This window comes from Stylophora pistillata, chromosome 5, assembly GCF_964205215.1.
Source record: "Stylophora pistillata chromosome 5, jaStyPist1.2, whole genome shotgun sequence".
In the NCBI taxonomy this organism is placed as follows: domain Eukaryota; kingdom Metazoa; phylum Cnidaria; class Anthozoa; order Scleractinia; family Pocilloporidae; genus Stylophora; species Stylophora pistillata.
The window spans coordinates 4,238,406-4,253,738 of NC_142523.1; the positions used below are offsets into that span (position 1 = coordinate 4,238,406).

General features: G+C 38.6%; 3 protein-coding genes across 3 annotated transcripts in view; 1 reads left to right on the forward strand and 2 right to left on the reverse strand.

Moving 5' to 3' along the window:
• LOC111334972 (ras-related protein Rab-43-like) overlaps window positions 1–489 on the reverse strand; it is a 5,966-nt gene extending 5,477 nt beyond the window's left edge. Inside the window, exon 1 of the mRNA XM_088762149.1 lies at window positions 204–489. Within this exon, the coding sequence (XP_088618275.1) occupies window positions 204–392 (189 nt within the window). The 5' untranslated portion in view covers window positions 393–489. The remainder of the gene's footprint in view (window positions 1–203) is intronic.
• Window positions 490–4,639: 4,150 nt separating this feature from the next.
• Window positions 4,640–14,276, reverse strand: LOC111334979 (pre-mRNA-splicing factor ISY1 homolog). The gene is made up of 13 exons (XM_088762148.1): window positions 14,156–14,276; window positions 13,987–14,009; window positions 13,757–13,814; window positions 13,498–13,563; window positions 13,341–13,383; window positions 13,131–13,243; window positions 9,971–10,032; window positions 9,753–9,808; window positions 9,496–9,618; window positions 8,355–8,464; window positions 5,828–5,914; window positions 5,514–5,546; window positions 4,640–5,415 (listed from the first exon to the last, which is right to left on the reverse strand). Exons 1-13 carry the CDS (start codon window positions 14,156–14,158, stop codon window positions 5,341–5,343), a joined length of 852 nt encoding a protein of 283 aa, XP_088618274.1. The 5' UTR covers window positions 14,159–14,276; the 3' UTR covers window positions 4,640–5,340.
• Window positions 14,277–14,323: 47 nt separating this feature from the next.
• On the forward strand, window positions 14,324–14,980 carry LOC111334980 (NADH dehydrogenase [ubiquinone] 1 alpha subcomplex subunit 12-like). The gene has a single exon (XM_022940793.2). It carries the CDS (start codon window positions 14,365–14,367, stop codon window positions 14,779–14,781), a length of 417 nt encoding a protein of 138 aa, XP_022796528.2. The 5' UTR covers window positions 14,324–14,364; the 3' UTR covers window positions 14,782–14,980.
• Window positions 14,981–15,333: the final 353 nt, after the last annotated feature.

Consider the following 15,333-nt stretch of genomic DNA (forward strand, 5'->3'; position numbering starts at 1 on the left):
CATCTATCTGTATAATGAGTTTAACTGCCTGGAACATATATCTTTATGTACATTTTACTTGTGAGTATGCACTGACTCCAAGGAAATTATAAATAAATGATGGATATTTAGACGCTCAACTCTAGGAGTCGAAGCCACTTGCTACCCAAGTCATTCGGGTAAAAAAAATATGAGATTTATATCTCGTCTGCTCTTGCCCTTACCTTGACTTTCTTTGTGTCAACAACGACTGTTTTCATCGTAAAATCAACACCGATTGTGCTGCCGTGTCGCTCGACGAAAGTCCCCTTTTTGAAACGTTGTACAATGCATGTTTTTCCGACACCTGGATCACCGATCAAAACTATTTTAAAAAGATAATCGAAGGAATCCTCCAGTTCGGCTGATTTCATCACATGAGAGGTTAATATTAGCAAAAAACTGCTTGTACATTTAGGATGGCAAGTTGTGACTATTTCGCTACCAACCGTTCAAATTTACATATTGTGTCAGTTCGTGCCCAGTCTTCGTTCAAGGAAGGAGCGTCAGAGAATCTCCAAAATTGGAATGGACTTCAAGTCACCACTTGGAACGAGTCCCTTGCGGGGAAAAGATGCGATTTTTCGCTTTTGCATCAATCCCAAGAAATAAGAATGGGTGAAATTGACATAAGAGTCATTGATCCACTTTAAAAAGTGGAAAAAAATTCGTTAAATATATGAGTCAGTGGTCCCTAAGATACCGGAATCGCGGAAGTGGCGGCCGGCGGTGCCTTCAAGGTCACCCACACGAAAACGAAGATCAGTCTTGAGTTTAAGTCCTGTCACGTGAAAAACAGATCATGTCACGTGAAAAAATGTCAGATCGTGTGAAAAAAATTATAAGTCACAAGAACAAAAATGACGGAAAAGTCGCTACTTTTTCTTTCGCCAACACTTTTTTTAGCAGCATGACAGTGATCAAACAAACGAAGCAAGCAAAAAAAATATTACCTTTTCGCTAGATTTTGAGTTTCTTTTCCCGGTTTGACACTTTTTGGATGATGTCAAGCGCCAACGTTTGGTTTTTCTAAATTTTAGCACTTCATTTTCTGGCGGCTTCCGTTCCTTCGCTTTTAAGTTTTTAAAGTTTCCTTTTATAGTTTTGACGCTTAGTTCTCTAGTTTTTCCGGTACAGCAGTCTTTATTTTCGTACACGTTATTTTCGTTAGATTATCAATTAATTTTATTTTCATTTGTACCCTTGATAATGGCGTCATGAAGTCGCCGAAACGTCGGGATATTATATCGTTCGTTTTTACCTGTCTATGTATTATCTTTGTATAAAAAGGATTTAAAGAGTTCACTTAAAATGGATCGTTTGCAAACCCTATCACTAACCGATCCTGTGATCCCAACAGTTTTACGGTGATCAATCAATCAATCAATCAATTTATTTAACGTGGTCAGAACGCTTAGCTAAAAGCTAGTTTACAGGTACGCCACGAAATAAAAAGAAAAAAGGAAATTATAAAGCCTTGTGAAGGTATATAAATTTAAATAAATTAAGAATTAAGAACTAGAATATATAAAATGTAAAATGTAATCATTAAAAACAGGCTAATATTAAAATATAAGAATTTAATAATGTAGTCAACGAGTTGAAATATAATTAAAAATAGATCTTCACCGCGCTAGAGTCCCATGAGATCTAATGTTTTTAAGTAATTTTTAAAACTAGTAAATGTCTGTATCTTTCGAGACTCGTCCGGTAAAGCGTTCCATAGTTTCGATGCAGCATATCTCCATGATCTTAACCCGAAGGTTGTTGATTTTACTTTTGGGAGGTCCAGTATTGTGGTGCCCCTAAGATTATAAGTGGAGCACCTAACCGTTATAAGATCACGTAAGCTTTTTGGTCCTGCATCACTAGTTAATATCTTAAAGACAGTGGACAAAATTTTCGCCAATCGCTGTTCACGAAGACTTGAGAGACCGATACGCTTACAAAGTTCCTCATAAGGGGAGGACTTATCTCTAAAAACAAAACGGAGCGCACGTTTGTTCACCAACTCTAACTTGTCAGCTGATTTCTTATTACAGAAGTGCCACGTTTCGGAGCAGTAATTAAAGTGTGGTAAAATGAAGGCTTTGTAAAGATCCCTTCTAGTCTCGAAAGACAACATTTTCTGCATCCTTTTTAACACAGCCACCTGTTGACTGACTTTTCTACATATTTTAGCAATGTGCTTTTCAAAATTCAATTTATCATCGATTGTCACGCCAAGAAGTTCCATTGTGTTGGATATGGGAAGTGGTGACTCCTCACACTTAAACACTGGTTCATCAGTTCCTTTGTGTTTTCCCAACACCATTGCCTGGTATTTTGAACTGTTCCTCTTCATACCATTACGCGCGAACCATATATCAGCACTAATAAGATCGTTGTTGATTGTTTCTTCAATTTTGGAGAGTTGATTGTCGGCGTAAAAGATTTGAGTGTCATCAGCGTAAGTGGACAGAGTGCACTTCTCGATGACATATGAAAGATCGTTCATGAAGATGTTAAATAGTAAAGGGCCGAGGATGGATCCCTGTGGTACACCATTGCAAATAGGTTGCCAATTGGACAGTGTATTCCCTAGTCTCACTCTTTGGAATCGATTTGATAAATAATCTTTTATCAGGGTGGTTGTTGCTTCATCTGCTCCATATTCTTTTAATTTCAAAACAATCAGTTGATGAGGTAAGGTGTCAAAGGCCTTGGACAAGTCCATAGAGACCAGACCGATCAATTTGTTGTTATCAATTTCTTTTTTCCATTGTTCGGTTAGACTAAGAAGTGCTGAGTCGCAGCCGTGATATTTCCTATAAGCAAACACATATTTGTGATAAATTTCTTCAAAATACGGGCTTATTCGGCAATGGACAATTTTTTCGAAAACCTTCGATAAAGCTGGCAGAATCGTTATCGGCCGATAGTTAGTTTTTAATAGGCTGCAGTCTTTTTTGAGAATTGGAGTGACCTCGCCAAGTTTCCACTGTTGTGGTATCTTAGTTGAAGTTAGAACATGATTAATCAGTGTACTAAGAGGGAAGCATAAAACATCCATCGATTCTTTAACTGCTAGTGGAGGGATCCCATCACATCCAGAAGCCTTGTTTGGAGCAAGTTTCCTCACTGCCATGCAACAGGCAATGAAAATTATTAACTAGTAAATGGGACTCGTATAGTAGAAATATTTCTTCATGGAGTGGGAAGCGCGGGGAAAAAGTTTCTTCTTGCTTCAATACCTTCCATACTGTTTTTCCCATATCCCCACTGTGTTTTATTTAAAATGACATTTCTCATGCCAAGTAGATGCTTTGGATTCGCGCTTTTCGGCCATTTGAGTTAAGAGATTTGTCGGTTTTTGATGAAGTTGAAAGAAATTAGCACCCTCGGGAGAGGCAGTCACGGGCTCCCAGTGTCCCTCTGACTATGCCCCTCCACATTGTTTTGATGCATGAGTAAATTCCTATAACGAGCCGATAGACATGTATGGTCACCAATTGGGAGAGTTCGCTTTATGAGAAAAGAAGGGAATGGATTTTCTCCCATACACCTTGGCAATAGAGACCTTAAGATTGAGGTTTGGCCATCGAACCGCAAACGGCAAACCGCGGTTTACCATTAGCGGTTTCACGTTAGCCGTCTGTCCATAATTGGGACTTAAGATTCGTGGGTGGTATGGTTGCTGCCCGAGGTGATGTGTGGATCAATGTGTTTGTTGGATTTTATTGATTACTTAATGAGAGCAGAACACTAAATCTTTGATCCTCTTTAAATTGAGCAAGACTACAAAGATCTGCTAGACATTATGCGGCTGGACGAGAGTAGTTCTGAAGGTTCGTTGTCGAGCAATGAAGATCTCGATTTCTTATTTCTTGAAGCAGCTTTGCATGCTTGGCCATCTGAACAAAGCCACGGCTAAGGAAACAAAATAAGCATTCATGTATTCACATATCATCGAAAATTGGCTTTTGTTTAACCTCAAAGTAATCAGACCGGCAAAACAGTTTTAACAACAAATAGCCGACCGCCATGTTTGTTTTCATTCATTCGTTCACTTCTATTTTACTGAGAAATCGTCTTCAAAATTACGTTTCTATGAAAAAGAATTCGATAATTAATAAGCGAAAGAGTTCTAAAACGTAGTATTTTCTCTCAAACGTGGGATTTTGATGTTTTAGGCTGCAAAAAACCTTGCGGTAAATCACTTACCTCTAGAGCGTGGTCCAGCCGTACAAACGTGAACCTGAAACTGCAAACCGACGGCAAGGCACTGGTCACGTGACTTCTTGACGTTAGCGGTTCGCGGGAAATGCCTAAAAACCTCTATCTTAAGGTCCCTAATATTCCATTCACATGACTTGGGTTAAGCGACCGGTCATTATTTTTATAAGCTGAAGGGATGGCAGGGGGTGTGTGAGAATTACTGATTGTATTGCAATCAAATTTACCTGATACCTCCTCATCAATCAATAATCATTGATCCTCCCTCCACTTTCCCTAAAAACCATGGGACCCCCCAAACCCCGCTCCTCTCCCCTCCCTTCAAGGCAAAAAATAATGACTGGTCCCTAAATAAAGCTAACACGAATGAGAGTGTGTTGCCATACACTTCAGTAAATCGTAAATGTTCATATACATAAACTTCATTCCACGCATGTGAACTTCTCTTCATTTACAAATACTTTACAATGTCTCGTAATGAACGGTTGTGGTTGATGAACGTGGTGAAGAACCATCAAAACAAAGTATTAGTGTTTGTCGCACGATGTAGTTATTTATGAAGTGGATCGCGATGTTTCGACTAGTCATTAACAGACAAAGAGATTGAGTGGCCACAACCGATGTTTGGCCGCGTTACGGAACACTTTCGCTGTGGTACAGAGCGCGTTTCGTGACGACACCAAACATCAGCCGCGGGGAAGACTAGTGATTACGCGTCCCTTTATGCAGCACTACTCTCTACTGTCATTGGTCGGCTTTTCACAACCAATCAAAGCGTTTCTTTCATGGTTAAAGGAACTTTGCCCTTTGTTGGATAAAAAAAAAAAAAAAAAAACCTTTCTTTAAATGATCTTCGTTGTTTGATCCCGACGTCGTTTGTTTATTTGACAGAGTTCCTTCCAAGTCCACTCGCATTCTAATCCTGGGGCAGCTTCGTTTGCGCAGACAAGAGAAACTGGGAGCGAGACTTTGTCGTTCCCGTCAATCATTTTTTTGTTGCCATGGAAATTCCACATGTCACTCGGCCTGTAATTATTTGCAGTAATCCTTGAAGGAGACTCCTTCGGCTTTCAGTTAGATATTATGTGCAAATGAATAAGCATGGGGTTAAAGACCGAGTAGAGCTTTTGCCTCTTGACTTTGCTGTATGAGAGTCTCGCTGGCGTATTTTTCGAGCAGTTCCTGAAATGAATATGAGAACGTTAATAATGTTTATATAGAAAAAGGCACACGCAAACTGAATCTTCTAAATAAAAAAGTTGAGAGAATCAATGCCTTACCATTTTCTTTCTTTGAACGAGCATTTCCTCTACCTGAAAGAGCAAAACTTTGTTAAATTGGATAAACAACGGAAGAAAGAACTGAAATCAAAGCTGCTTCACGGTACGGCAATTGAAGACGAGGGACTGTCGAAGACGAAAGATTGCCGAAGACGAATGATAGCCGAAGACGGGATTGCCGAAGAGGGATTACCAAAGTCGAGAATTTGCCGAAGACAAAGCATCGTCGAAGACGACGGTAGTTGTAATAAACACAATAAAGTCCTGAATTGAAAAGAAAAATGCTAAAATAAAATTCAAGCTAGTGGTCAAACCTCTTTTTGTGACGGTACAGGAACATGAGCAACAAATGGTTGATTTCCTTCCTCAGTTTGGTCTGTTTCCATGTCTTCATCGCTCTCCTGTAAAGAAAAAGGGGTATATAATTAAATAAATAATTAAAAAGGTAAAGTCATAACTAAGTGCATAGTGAAATGAAAGAATAAACGAGAGTTAATAGACCACTTTCATAAATGGCTGCCGTATAAATATTCTTTTGCAGTAAATGGCTTGAACCCGGGGGTAACATGTGAAGGTGTAGTCTGATCGTCCGGGTGAGTGTAGTCCTGAGAAGGACTGTTGTCGGTGGTAGTGACTGACGTTTCAACAACCTGTGCGGAAGTCATCATCAGCGTCAAGTGAATGATTGTTGTCAGTAGAATGTTCTTATTCCAGTTCGTGTAAAATGATCGGTTGGTTTTGCCGTGATGTTATTGGCTGTAAGACTCAAGTGACGTAAGTCGGTCGTGATTGGTCTGTTTCGATCTGTCGGTAAAGTTAGGTCGTTTTTTTTCGGTCGTTTGTGATGTTTATGTCGTGAATGAGTCGTTTGTATGGAGCGGGTACTTGTTGACATCTGTTTAGGGGAGTCTGTTCTAAGTTAGTAAACCAGCTTTCTAGAGTCAGTCGTTGAAAATAGTCAGTGCTGACATACAGTTTACCAGAGAAATCGAAGAAAATGGCAAACTTCCTTTTCTAGACTGCCTGGTAAGCCACAACGACAACTCATTACGGATGACAGTTTACAGGAAACCGACACACACCGACAGATTACTAGACGAGTCATCCTACAACCCCACAAAGACTACACAAAGCCACAACTATCAGAACTCTAACACGACGCGCACAACTAGTATGCGACTCGACAGACAGCTTATCCGACGAGAACAAATACCTTCACCGTGTTTTTTCGAAGAACAACTACAACAACGACTTCATCCGACGAAACACTCACCGACTCACTACCACAACTGAAACAAACGAAACCGCAACCCCTACGACTACAGCAACCATACCGTACATAAAAGGCATGTCTGAAAACATCTCGCGCATCTTACTACCCTTCAATATCCGCGTCGCCCACAAACTCATCACCACATTACGCCAGTTACTAACCAACGTTAAAGACAAAGATGAACCGAGGAACAGACAGGGAACGATTTATAAGATCAATTCTTCCGACTGCCAAGCCTCCTACATCGGTGAGACTGGCAGAAACCTCACAACAAGACTGACTGGACACAGACGGGCGACGAGGAAAGGTGATGTCAGCAATCACATTGCTGAACACCATCGACTTACCAACCACAACATTGACTGGGACTCTGCGCAATGCCTAACCTACAGCACTGACTATTTTCAACGACCTTCTCAGGACTACACTCACCCGGACATCAGACTACACCTTCAAATATTCTTTTGTTTAAATTTAAATTAGCCCTACTGGCCTCGCTTGAGATAATGTATTCTTTTGAATTTTGTTCTGGAGAACGAGGCCAGTAGGGTTAAGTTAAATTTAAAGAAAAGAATATTAATCCGGTAGCCATTTATGAAAGTGGTCTATATAGTTGTCAATCTTTGCACAAAAGCGTGACCACTGAACCGCCTTTCGTTTGATTGTCGTAAAATAAAAACTAATTAACAATTATTCGCCTCAGGTTCGGTGAATATCGTCGAATAATCCCCGAGACGAAGTCGAGGGGATAATTCGACAATATTCACCGAACCTGAGGCGAATAATTGTTTTAGTATAAATTCAGAGCTGAACAACAGAGAAATTTCTAAAATCATAACATTTTAGTAACATTTATTGACATTTTATTTCAACATTTTACATAAACTGCGTGGAGCGGTTTATATAGCGTCATATAAGGAACCGCTCGACCAATCAGATTGCTGGAAACTCTTTGCTCAGCTCTGATATTATACTAAATAGTAATATCAACTTCCAACCGGAAAGATGGAGAATATCGTGAGAGCCATGAGAACTATGATAAACGGGCTGAATCGAAAGGAAACGAAAGTGACCAGGAACCAATAAAATAATTGAAACTAAACACGAGCTGCCAAAAGCGCCGGAAAACTTGAGCAACTCAAACGCGCTTGCCTTAAGTTTTGTGTCTGATTGGTTAAAATGATGGCAAGGGCTCTCAAGATCGATCGCAGAGGATACCGAAGCAAAACCAACACGATATAGGATTAATTCAGCAGTTTTCAAACACAAGTATCTAAAGTGGACACTGGATTGCTTCTTTCTGTGGTTGGTCGAGAAAACCCCCGCCACCAATCCCAACTTGGTCACACGCGTTTTCCCGCGCTTCGACCAGGTTGTCCGCTTCAACGTTGAGCTCTCACTGGTTAATGATGATGTCAACTTTTGTTTCGATTGGCCGTCGTGATTTCTTTCCGTTTTGCTTTTAAGTCACTCGATCGAAAACTGCTCTATCAAACAATCAATTCAAAATTGATATGTTTTTTTTTTGTTGTTGTTTTTTTTTTTATGCAGGAATACGTCTGACTCACCTCTTGTTCTTTTGTGACAGCATATATGTTTTCTTCCTCTTGATCTTGTTCAGTTACCAGTTCTCCTGCTTCTTTCTTTCGCTCCCATTCGTCCAATGCTCGGGCAATGGCTTTTGAAAACGAAAAAAAAAAAAAAAGGAAAAGAAATGAAAAGAAGAAGTTTAGATGTTCTATGTTTACCATGGCGCTTAAAAAGACTATAAATTTTCCTGGAGGCGAAGCTTTTTAACACTTTAACTCCCATGGGAGACCAAGACATGTTCCTCCTTGCATGTTAAATACAAAATCAAGCAGATTAAGTGACGAGAATAAAGACAATTATAACCCACCCATTAATTTTGGCGCGATTTTATTGGTTACTTTACGTCACGTGGTACAAAATCGCAGGACAGTTATCACGTAATAACCCCCGTCCGCGTCGATATTTTTCCTCCGATTTTTTCGGTGAAAAAGAAACATAGTCAACACAAGAGTTTCGACTTTTCCGTTCTCCTATTTACATGGAAGGAAACCAAACTCATTTTTGGTTTTCTTTTTTGCTTGCTTGCGTCAATCACGCGCATTCGCCATCAGATCACCACTGGCTTTTTTACTGTGTTTACGCGCAGTTTAATTGCGATGTGAAAATTAATTGGAGGGTTATAAAATAAATAAACCCCGTTCTGGCCTGCTGGTATGTCGGCTGATAATGTCCTTGGCTGAGAGATTGTCCTCAAAATTTCATATTTGCCCTCGAAGCTTCGCTTCTCGGCCAAATATTCATTTTTCGGACAATCTCTCAGCCGCGGACATTATCAGCCGACATACCAGCCGCCCGAAGGGGTTTATGTACTAAATACCAATTAGTTGATCTGATGCTAAGTTCTCTGACCAAACATCATAATAATTGTATGGTACACAGTAGTGAGAATTACCAGTGAGATCTTGGGAGTGAAAGTATTAAGAGAATAAATGCTGTATTTCAAGAAAAAATATGCTGTGTGTCTTGAGTTCTGGGTTAGAAAGTTGCCTAGCTGGGCTACTAGGCTGTATTCTTACAGTTTCTTTCCAAAAACCTGTGATAAGCTCTTACTAGATGGGTCACCGTTCAAGTAGGAACTTACTTTTTCTTCTTTCTTTTCTCTTTTATTTTTTTACCTACCTTCCTTTTCAACTTCTTGTTCCAATGGAACCAACACACCATCATCCTCATCTCTGTAGCCATAATAGTCTGCATCAACATCTTTGTAAAGTTCTCCTCTTGTCTTCCTTGGAGGTGCTGGTGCTGTTTTTTTTTTTTTTTAACAAAAAATAAAAAAATAAATCAACCAATGGAAAAAGAGTTTTCAGTTGCCACTCAGGACTCAAATTAGGAATCACAATAGACATTGTTTACTTGTTACACAATCTAACACTTACGTTCCTGCTCAAAAAGTTCTCTGACGCCAGGAAGGTCTTTGGCAGCTCCAAAATACCTTGAAAAAGTACAAATCAATTTGAATAAATGGTAGCTTAGAATCCTGAAATCATTTCATAAATGTCAAAATTTGAGATTATATTGGTAACTCTTTAACTCCTAAAATTGATAAATACAAAGTTTCCTTGCTATTTTCTGAAGAATTCAATGTAAAATTTACTTGTATCCTCTGTTCCCAGGTACTTCTTTCCCTTCATGGTCCAGCATCTTTGGTCCAATTTTCTGAAGATTAATGAGAGAATGATCAAGTTTTAGCAAAACAAATAGTTTGCACAGTTTTTTTAATGTCAACTACGTAATCAATTAAAAATTGGTTTGCATCCACTTAAATGTTGCCATGTATTTGCTCAGTACTAGATTTCATATGATGTCAAAATGTGGTAAGAACAAACAGATGGGACATGCAGTGCTCTCAATAAGATTTGAAATAGGTGGCTACCTCTGTCAGTACAACACCTGCCGGAGAGCGACTTGATTGCGACTTAACATGGTGACTGCGACTTAAGCGTGGTGAAATATCATTACCCAGCGATTCGCAACAGAATAACCGCTGGAGCTCCAGCGGGTGCCGGGTCTTATTGAAAGCACTGGACATGAGACCCTGTCAAATGTGTCACTAATGTTTTTACCAAATTTGATGTCTTCTGTTATCTATAACTGTACAGACCTCAAAGCAACATGGGATTTATTTGTTTTACATGATGAAAAATCAAAATTAGGGCTCGACACTAACTTTTCAACTTACAGGGTTCCTACACATTTTTCAGGCCAAAGATTCAAGGACTCTTCAAGGACTTTCTAGGACCCTACTTAGAAATTTCAAGGACTTTTTGTAGTGAAAATTTTACCTCAAAAACAAGAAAAATGTTTCTGTTAACATCTTTGTTTTGGGTTTACCGATGGTGCAAAACAAAAGCAGATATTTTTTGTTGTTCAATAAAAAATCAAGGACTTTCAAGGACCCAAAACGAAATTTAAGTACTTTCAAGGCCTTCAAATTGGCCTCCTGAAATTCAACTTGAACTTGAACTTGAACTTTATTTTTATTTAGACACGGTAAATCTATCAGATAAAATGATAATATTATTACAATCTATTATTACAGTTACAATCTATTTTAATCTATATAAACATGATCTAAAATTTAAAAGTGAAATAGAAAAAAAAAATAAAGAAATTCTGCTTTACATAGATGCCGTGTGTGTTTTGTCGATTCAGACGAAGAAATTGCGACAACTATTTCCGAAGGATTGAAGTGATTTTGCTTGCCGCAATTCAGGGGACAAGCTATTCCAGATAACCGCACCGTTATAGCTAAAGCTATTTTTCAGGAAATTGGTGCGGGGCAATGGAACAGCTAGTTTGTTTTCAGAGTTCCTTAGATTATATGGAGGATCATATTTAGTGAAAAGAGAACCAAGATAGTCGGGCGCAAGACCATGTATAGATTTATAGACCATGGTGGCCACTTGTATTTGTCGCTGAGTTTTCAAGGGTTTTCAAGGGTTTTCAAGACGCATACGAACCCTGAACTTACAAGCCAAGTGGCTAAAGACAACTTAGATGTTACATCAATTTCAGTTTGTTTACTAGCCAAACTGGCTGATTGAAATTGAAAACTACCAGCCAAAACTGAATTTCTACTATTCTGTGGCTAGTTGGGTACCATTAGTGCTGAGGCCTGAAAATGTTGTTAATGGTGAGCTCATCAACCAATCTGTCCTCCAATAGATCATAAGTATGGTGGCCGAGAACTGCCATTAAAAATATTCAAATTTATAGGAATTTATTTTTGTTTTGTTTTTTTTTTTTAATTTCGATTTATTTCTCATTTTTCTTTTTAAAATAAAAGCAAGTGAAAGTAAAACGTAAAATAGAAATAAAATGAAACCAACGATAAATGAAATCAAATCAATATCAAATACTACCCGGCCAAGCGCTGCCACTAGTTTTTTTTTTTTTTTTTTTTTTTTTTCGCCGTCGGAAAAAAGAAAATTTGTTCGTGGCCGAATGCTGCCACATGGCCGAGGGCTGCCAAACAAACCCAGAGTTCTTTGCAGGATGCCTCTCAAGATTCTAGTATGGCGGATGCTGCGTGGAAAAAGTTAAAAGAGAAAGTGACTGCGAAAAGAGGGAAAAAGCATGATGCAGGAGATACAACGCATAAATTAATTAAAGGAAAGGAGCTGTATAATAATAACTGTCAAATTCAATAAAGAAAAAGAGCCATTTGCTCACGGTGGGTTTTGCAATGCATACAAAGCAACCACAAAGCACCCACAGTTCAAGGGGACTACCTGGGTCATTAAAAGATACCTTCCTGATGCTGTGAAGGGAATAAATGACATTGGGCAAACTGTCCAACAACACACCCAAAAGGCAGTTCAGATTCATCTTCTTGCAAGGAATTTTGCTCGCCAGTTGCAACAAAAAATCATTGAAAAACATGCTATTGATGCATTTGGAGAGGTCCTAAGGTATAGAAAGATCTACTACGGTGAAGATGATAAAGGAGAATTTGTGACTGTGGAGGAGATTATTGATGGACAGTTTACTAAGTACTTAAACAATCCTGGTGATTGTTGTGTTGAGGAAACAGATGTTATGGGTCAGAAGGCTCAATGGCTAACCCATTTTCCTTATGAAAAGTCAGACAAAAAACTCATGCTGCTAGACATACAAGGACATGGGTATGAATTATTCGACCCAGAAATTGCCTCTCATGAACTTTTTGATGGTAGTGCATTCTGGGTTTGTTTGGCAGCCCTTGGCCACATGGCAGCGTTCGGCCACGAACAAATTTTTTTTTCAGACTGCGAAAAAAAAAAAAAAAACTAGTGGCGGCCCTCAGCTGGGTAGTATTTAATTCTGATTTGATTTCATTTATCTTTGGTTTCATTTTATTTCTATTTTACATTTTACTTTCACTTCCTTTTATTTTAAAAACTAGATCACAGAGGGTCGTGGGTTCAAATCCCATCTGGAAACTCGATTTTTAAAAATTGTTTATTTCATCTTTACATGAGAAATAGATCGAAATTAAAAAGAAAAAAAACAAAAATAATTCCTATAAATTTGAATATTTTTAATGGCAGTTCTCGCCCACCATACATAAGTAAGAACCAATAAAAGTGTATTGAATAATTGCACTTTACCTTTACCCAAACCTATGATAATTTATTGTTCCTGTTAGTCTTTCATTGAAACTTGAATGTTGGGGTAATCACTGTCATGCAATTACAAGTTATAGCATTCTGTCTAGTTTCTATTCTATGTGGTTAAAGTTAATAAAGAAAAAAAAAAAAAGAAAGTCCCCTCACAGCATAGTCTGGCCCTCCAAGCTCTTTAATGCGGTCCTCCCAATGCCTCTTTTCTCGTAGAAGTTTGTTAATTTCATCATTTAGATCCCGGATTCTGAATTCACCAAGGCCAGCTGTAGACGAGTAGATAAGTGACATGTTCATCATGGTAGACTAGTGTTGTAACAAATTACAGATAGGGGAGAGTTTGGATGATTAGAGCCCTCTTACCATTCTGGATCTGGGCAACTTTCTTTGCAACTTCTCGTATGATCTATTAAACAAAAAAAAAAGACTTAAAGTTAGTACTTGAAGACTTCATTTTTACCTTTGACTTGTGCCACAGTGAAATCCAATTTCATGCATTTACTAAGAATCATCAACAAACCTGCTGCCTCCACTTTTCAGCTTCTTGTAAATTATCACATTCTGTTGCTAGAAATGGCCTTCGTTCCTGATGAATCCACCATAGAAAAGATAAAATGTGATCATGTGTCAGAAAAATTATACCAATCGTCTCACAAAAGTATCTTTAAAGTAAGTTCGGCTTCTTAAGTTTAATAACAATATCATCTGCATTGTATGTAAGTTTTGTTTACGTGGCATCAATTTTGAATGCCAAACCACCTACACAGTGAAGCCAATACCTTGATCCCCTTGCCCGCTTCCTTTCTTTGAAGGTCATACCAGCGAGCAAGCATGGTCCTAAAGGAGAGATTCAAATTTATTGCTTAAGGAAACACCTTTTCTACCGGCCTAGCTTGTAATTCATGTCTCACCGAATTTCATTTTAACGTAACTACGAGCAAGCCTGTCAACGATTCATCTCTTTACCATAATTGCAGAGGTAAACATTAAAATCAAATTTTAAACTTACATAGCCTTTTCTGCGTTTCTTGCCTTGAAAGGAGAAACATAGACAACCTTTAATAATGATTGCTTCGTTTACTCTTATAAGCTTCGAATAATAGGTTAAAAAAAGTGTTCCTAAGAAAGAAAAATATCAAACTGGAAGCCAAATAATTACAAATTCAAATTCTACATACCATTTTTAAGTGTATGAAGAGGAACCTCGGGTAACAAAGTGACAAAATTAAGAATCTGTGATCTACGTTCGATCTATGCTTGATCTGCACTGTTCGCCATTGCTCTGCAACGATAATCCGCTGATCATTGTAACTGAAATATTACCCAGAAAGAACTGCGCCCGGCGAAGGAAAATATCAGCCATTTTGCCTGAAGGCATTGAGGAACGATGTCGTACTTTTTGAACGCGTTTCGAGCCGAGCTAACTGCCATAAAAGTTGCTGGTGGCTGGAAGGCTTCATTTTACAGGATTCTACGAGAGACAAATCTCCGTACAGGAACTCTGATTGGAACAGACAAATATGGAAATAAGTACTTCGAAAATAACACGTACTTCATGGGCAGAAATCGTTTTGTTGTTTACCCTTACGTGGATCGTTACACCTTCGATGCTAGCCAGATTCCCGCGGAATGGCATCGTTGGATGCACTACATGACGGATGACCCTCCCACAAAAGTACCGCCAGAGGAAAGAAAGTTTATTCAAGCTCACGAAACTAACAAAACAGGCACCAAATTGGAATATGTTCCGTACAGCACTACTCGGCCAAAGATCGAAGAGTGGCAGCCTCCTAAGAACAGTTAACTAGTTGGTCCTTTTAAAGATACAGAAGGTGTGATCAGGTGTGAATTGTAATGTGTGAAGAGATTTCTATGCAAGTTGGAACATTGTCACAGGGGTATAAGGATTCTTAAAACTGATGACCTAAGGTAACAGTTTGTAAATTGTAAGTCGTTATTTGGTCAATGAGATTTTTCATAAATTCTTTGGATTTTGAACACCAGGTTGTGTTTTATGTCTTTTTTTTGATATTGTCAACTCTTTGATTTCTGAGATGTGCTTTAGTATCGTGCCTTGAGAAGGTACAAGTGATGAAGAAGGGGCTGAGGCCTTCACTATTCATTTATATCCACAAACTGACAGCCTGGAACAGGCTACAAGAATCTAATCTGTGTTTTTACAGGAGGGCTGGCCACAATAGGGGTGTCAACTTGGTAATTTTGGAAAAGTTGGCTTCTGAAAGAATCACTGTGATTTCTGAATGTGAGGTGGCAAGCCACTAACCCTCAAATTCTTTCACTCTTGAGATCCATTCATTTATAGGTAAAGGAAAAAAAATCAAACAAAATCTATCAT

Coding starts and splice junctions, on each gene's coding strand:
- LOC111334979 (XM_088762148.1), bottom strand. Junction 13,564..13,756: donor AAGCGGGCAAGGGGATCAAG/GTATTGGCTTCA, acceptor TGGATTCATCAG/GAACGAAGGCCATTTCTAGC. Junction 5,416..5,513: donor TCGTTCAAAGAAAGAAAATG/GTAAGGCATTGA, acceptor TATTCATTTCAG/GAACTGCTCGAAAAATACGC.
- LOC111334980 (XM_022940793.2), top strand. CDS start 14,365: ATGTCGTACTTTTTGAACGCGTTTCGAGCCGAGCTAACTGCCATAAAA.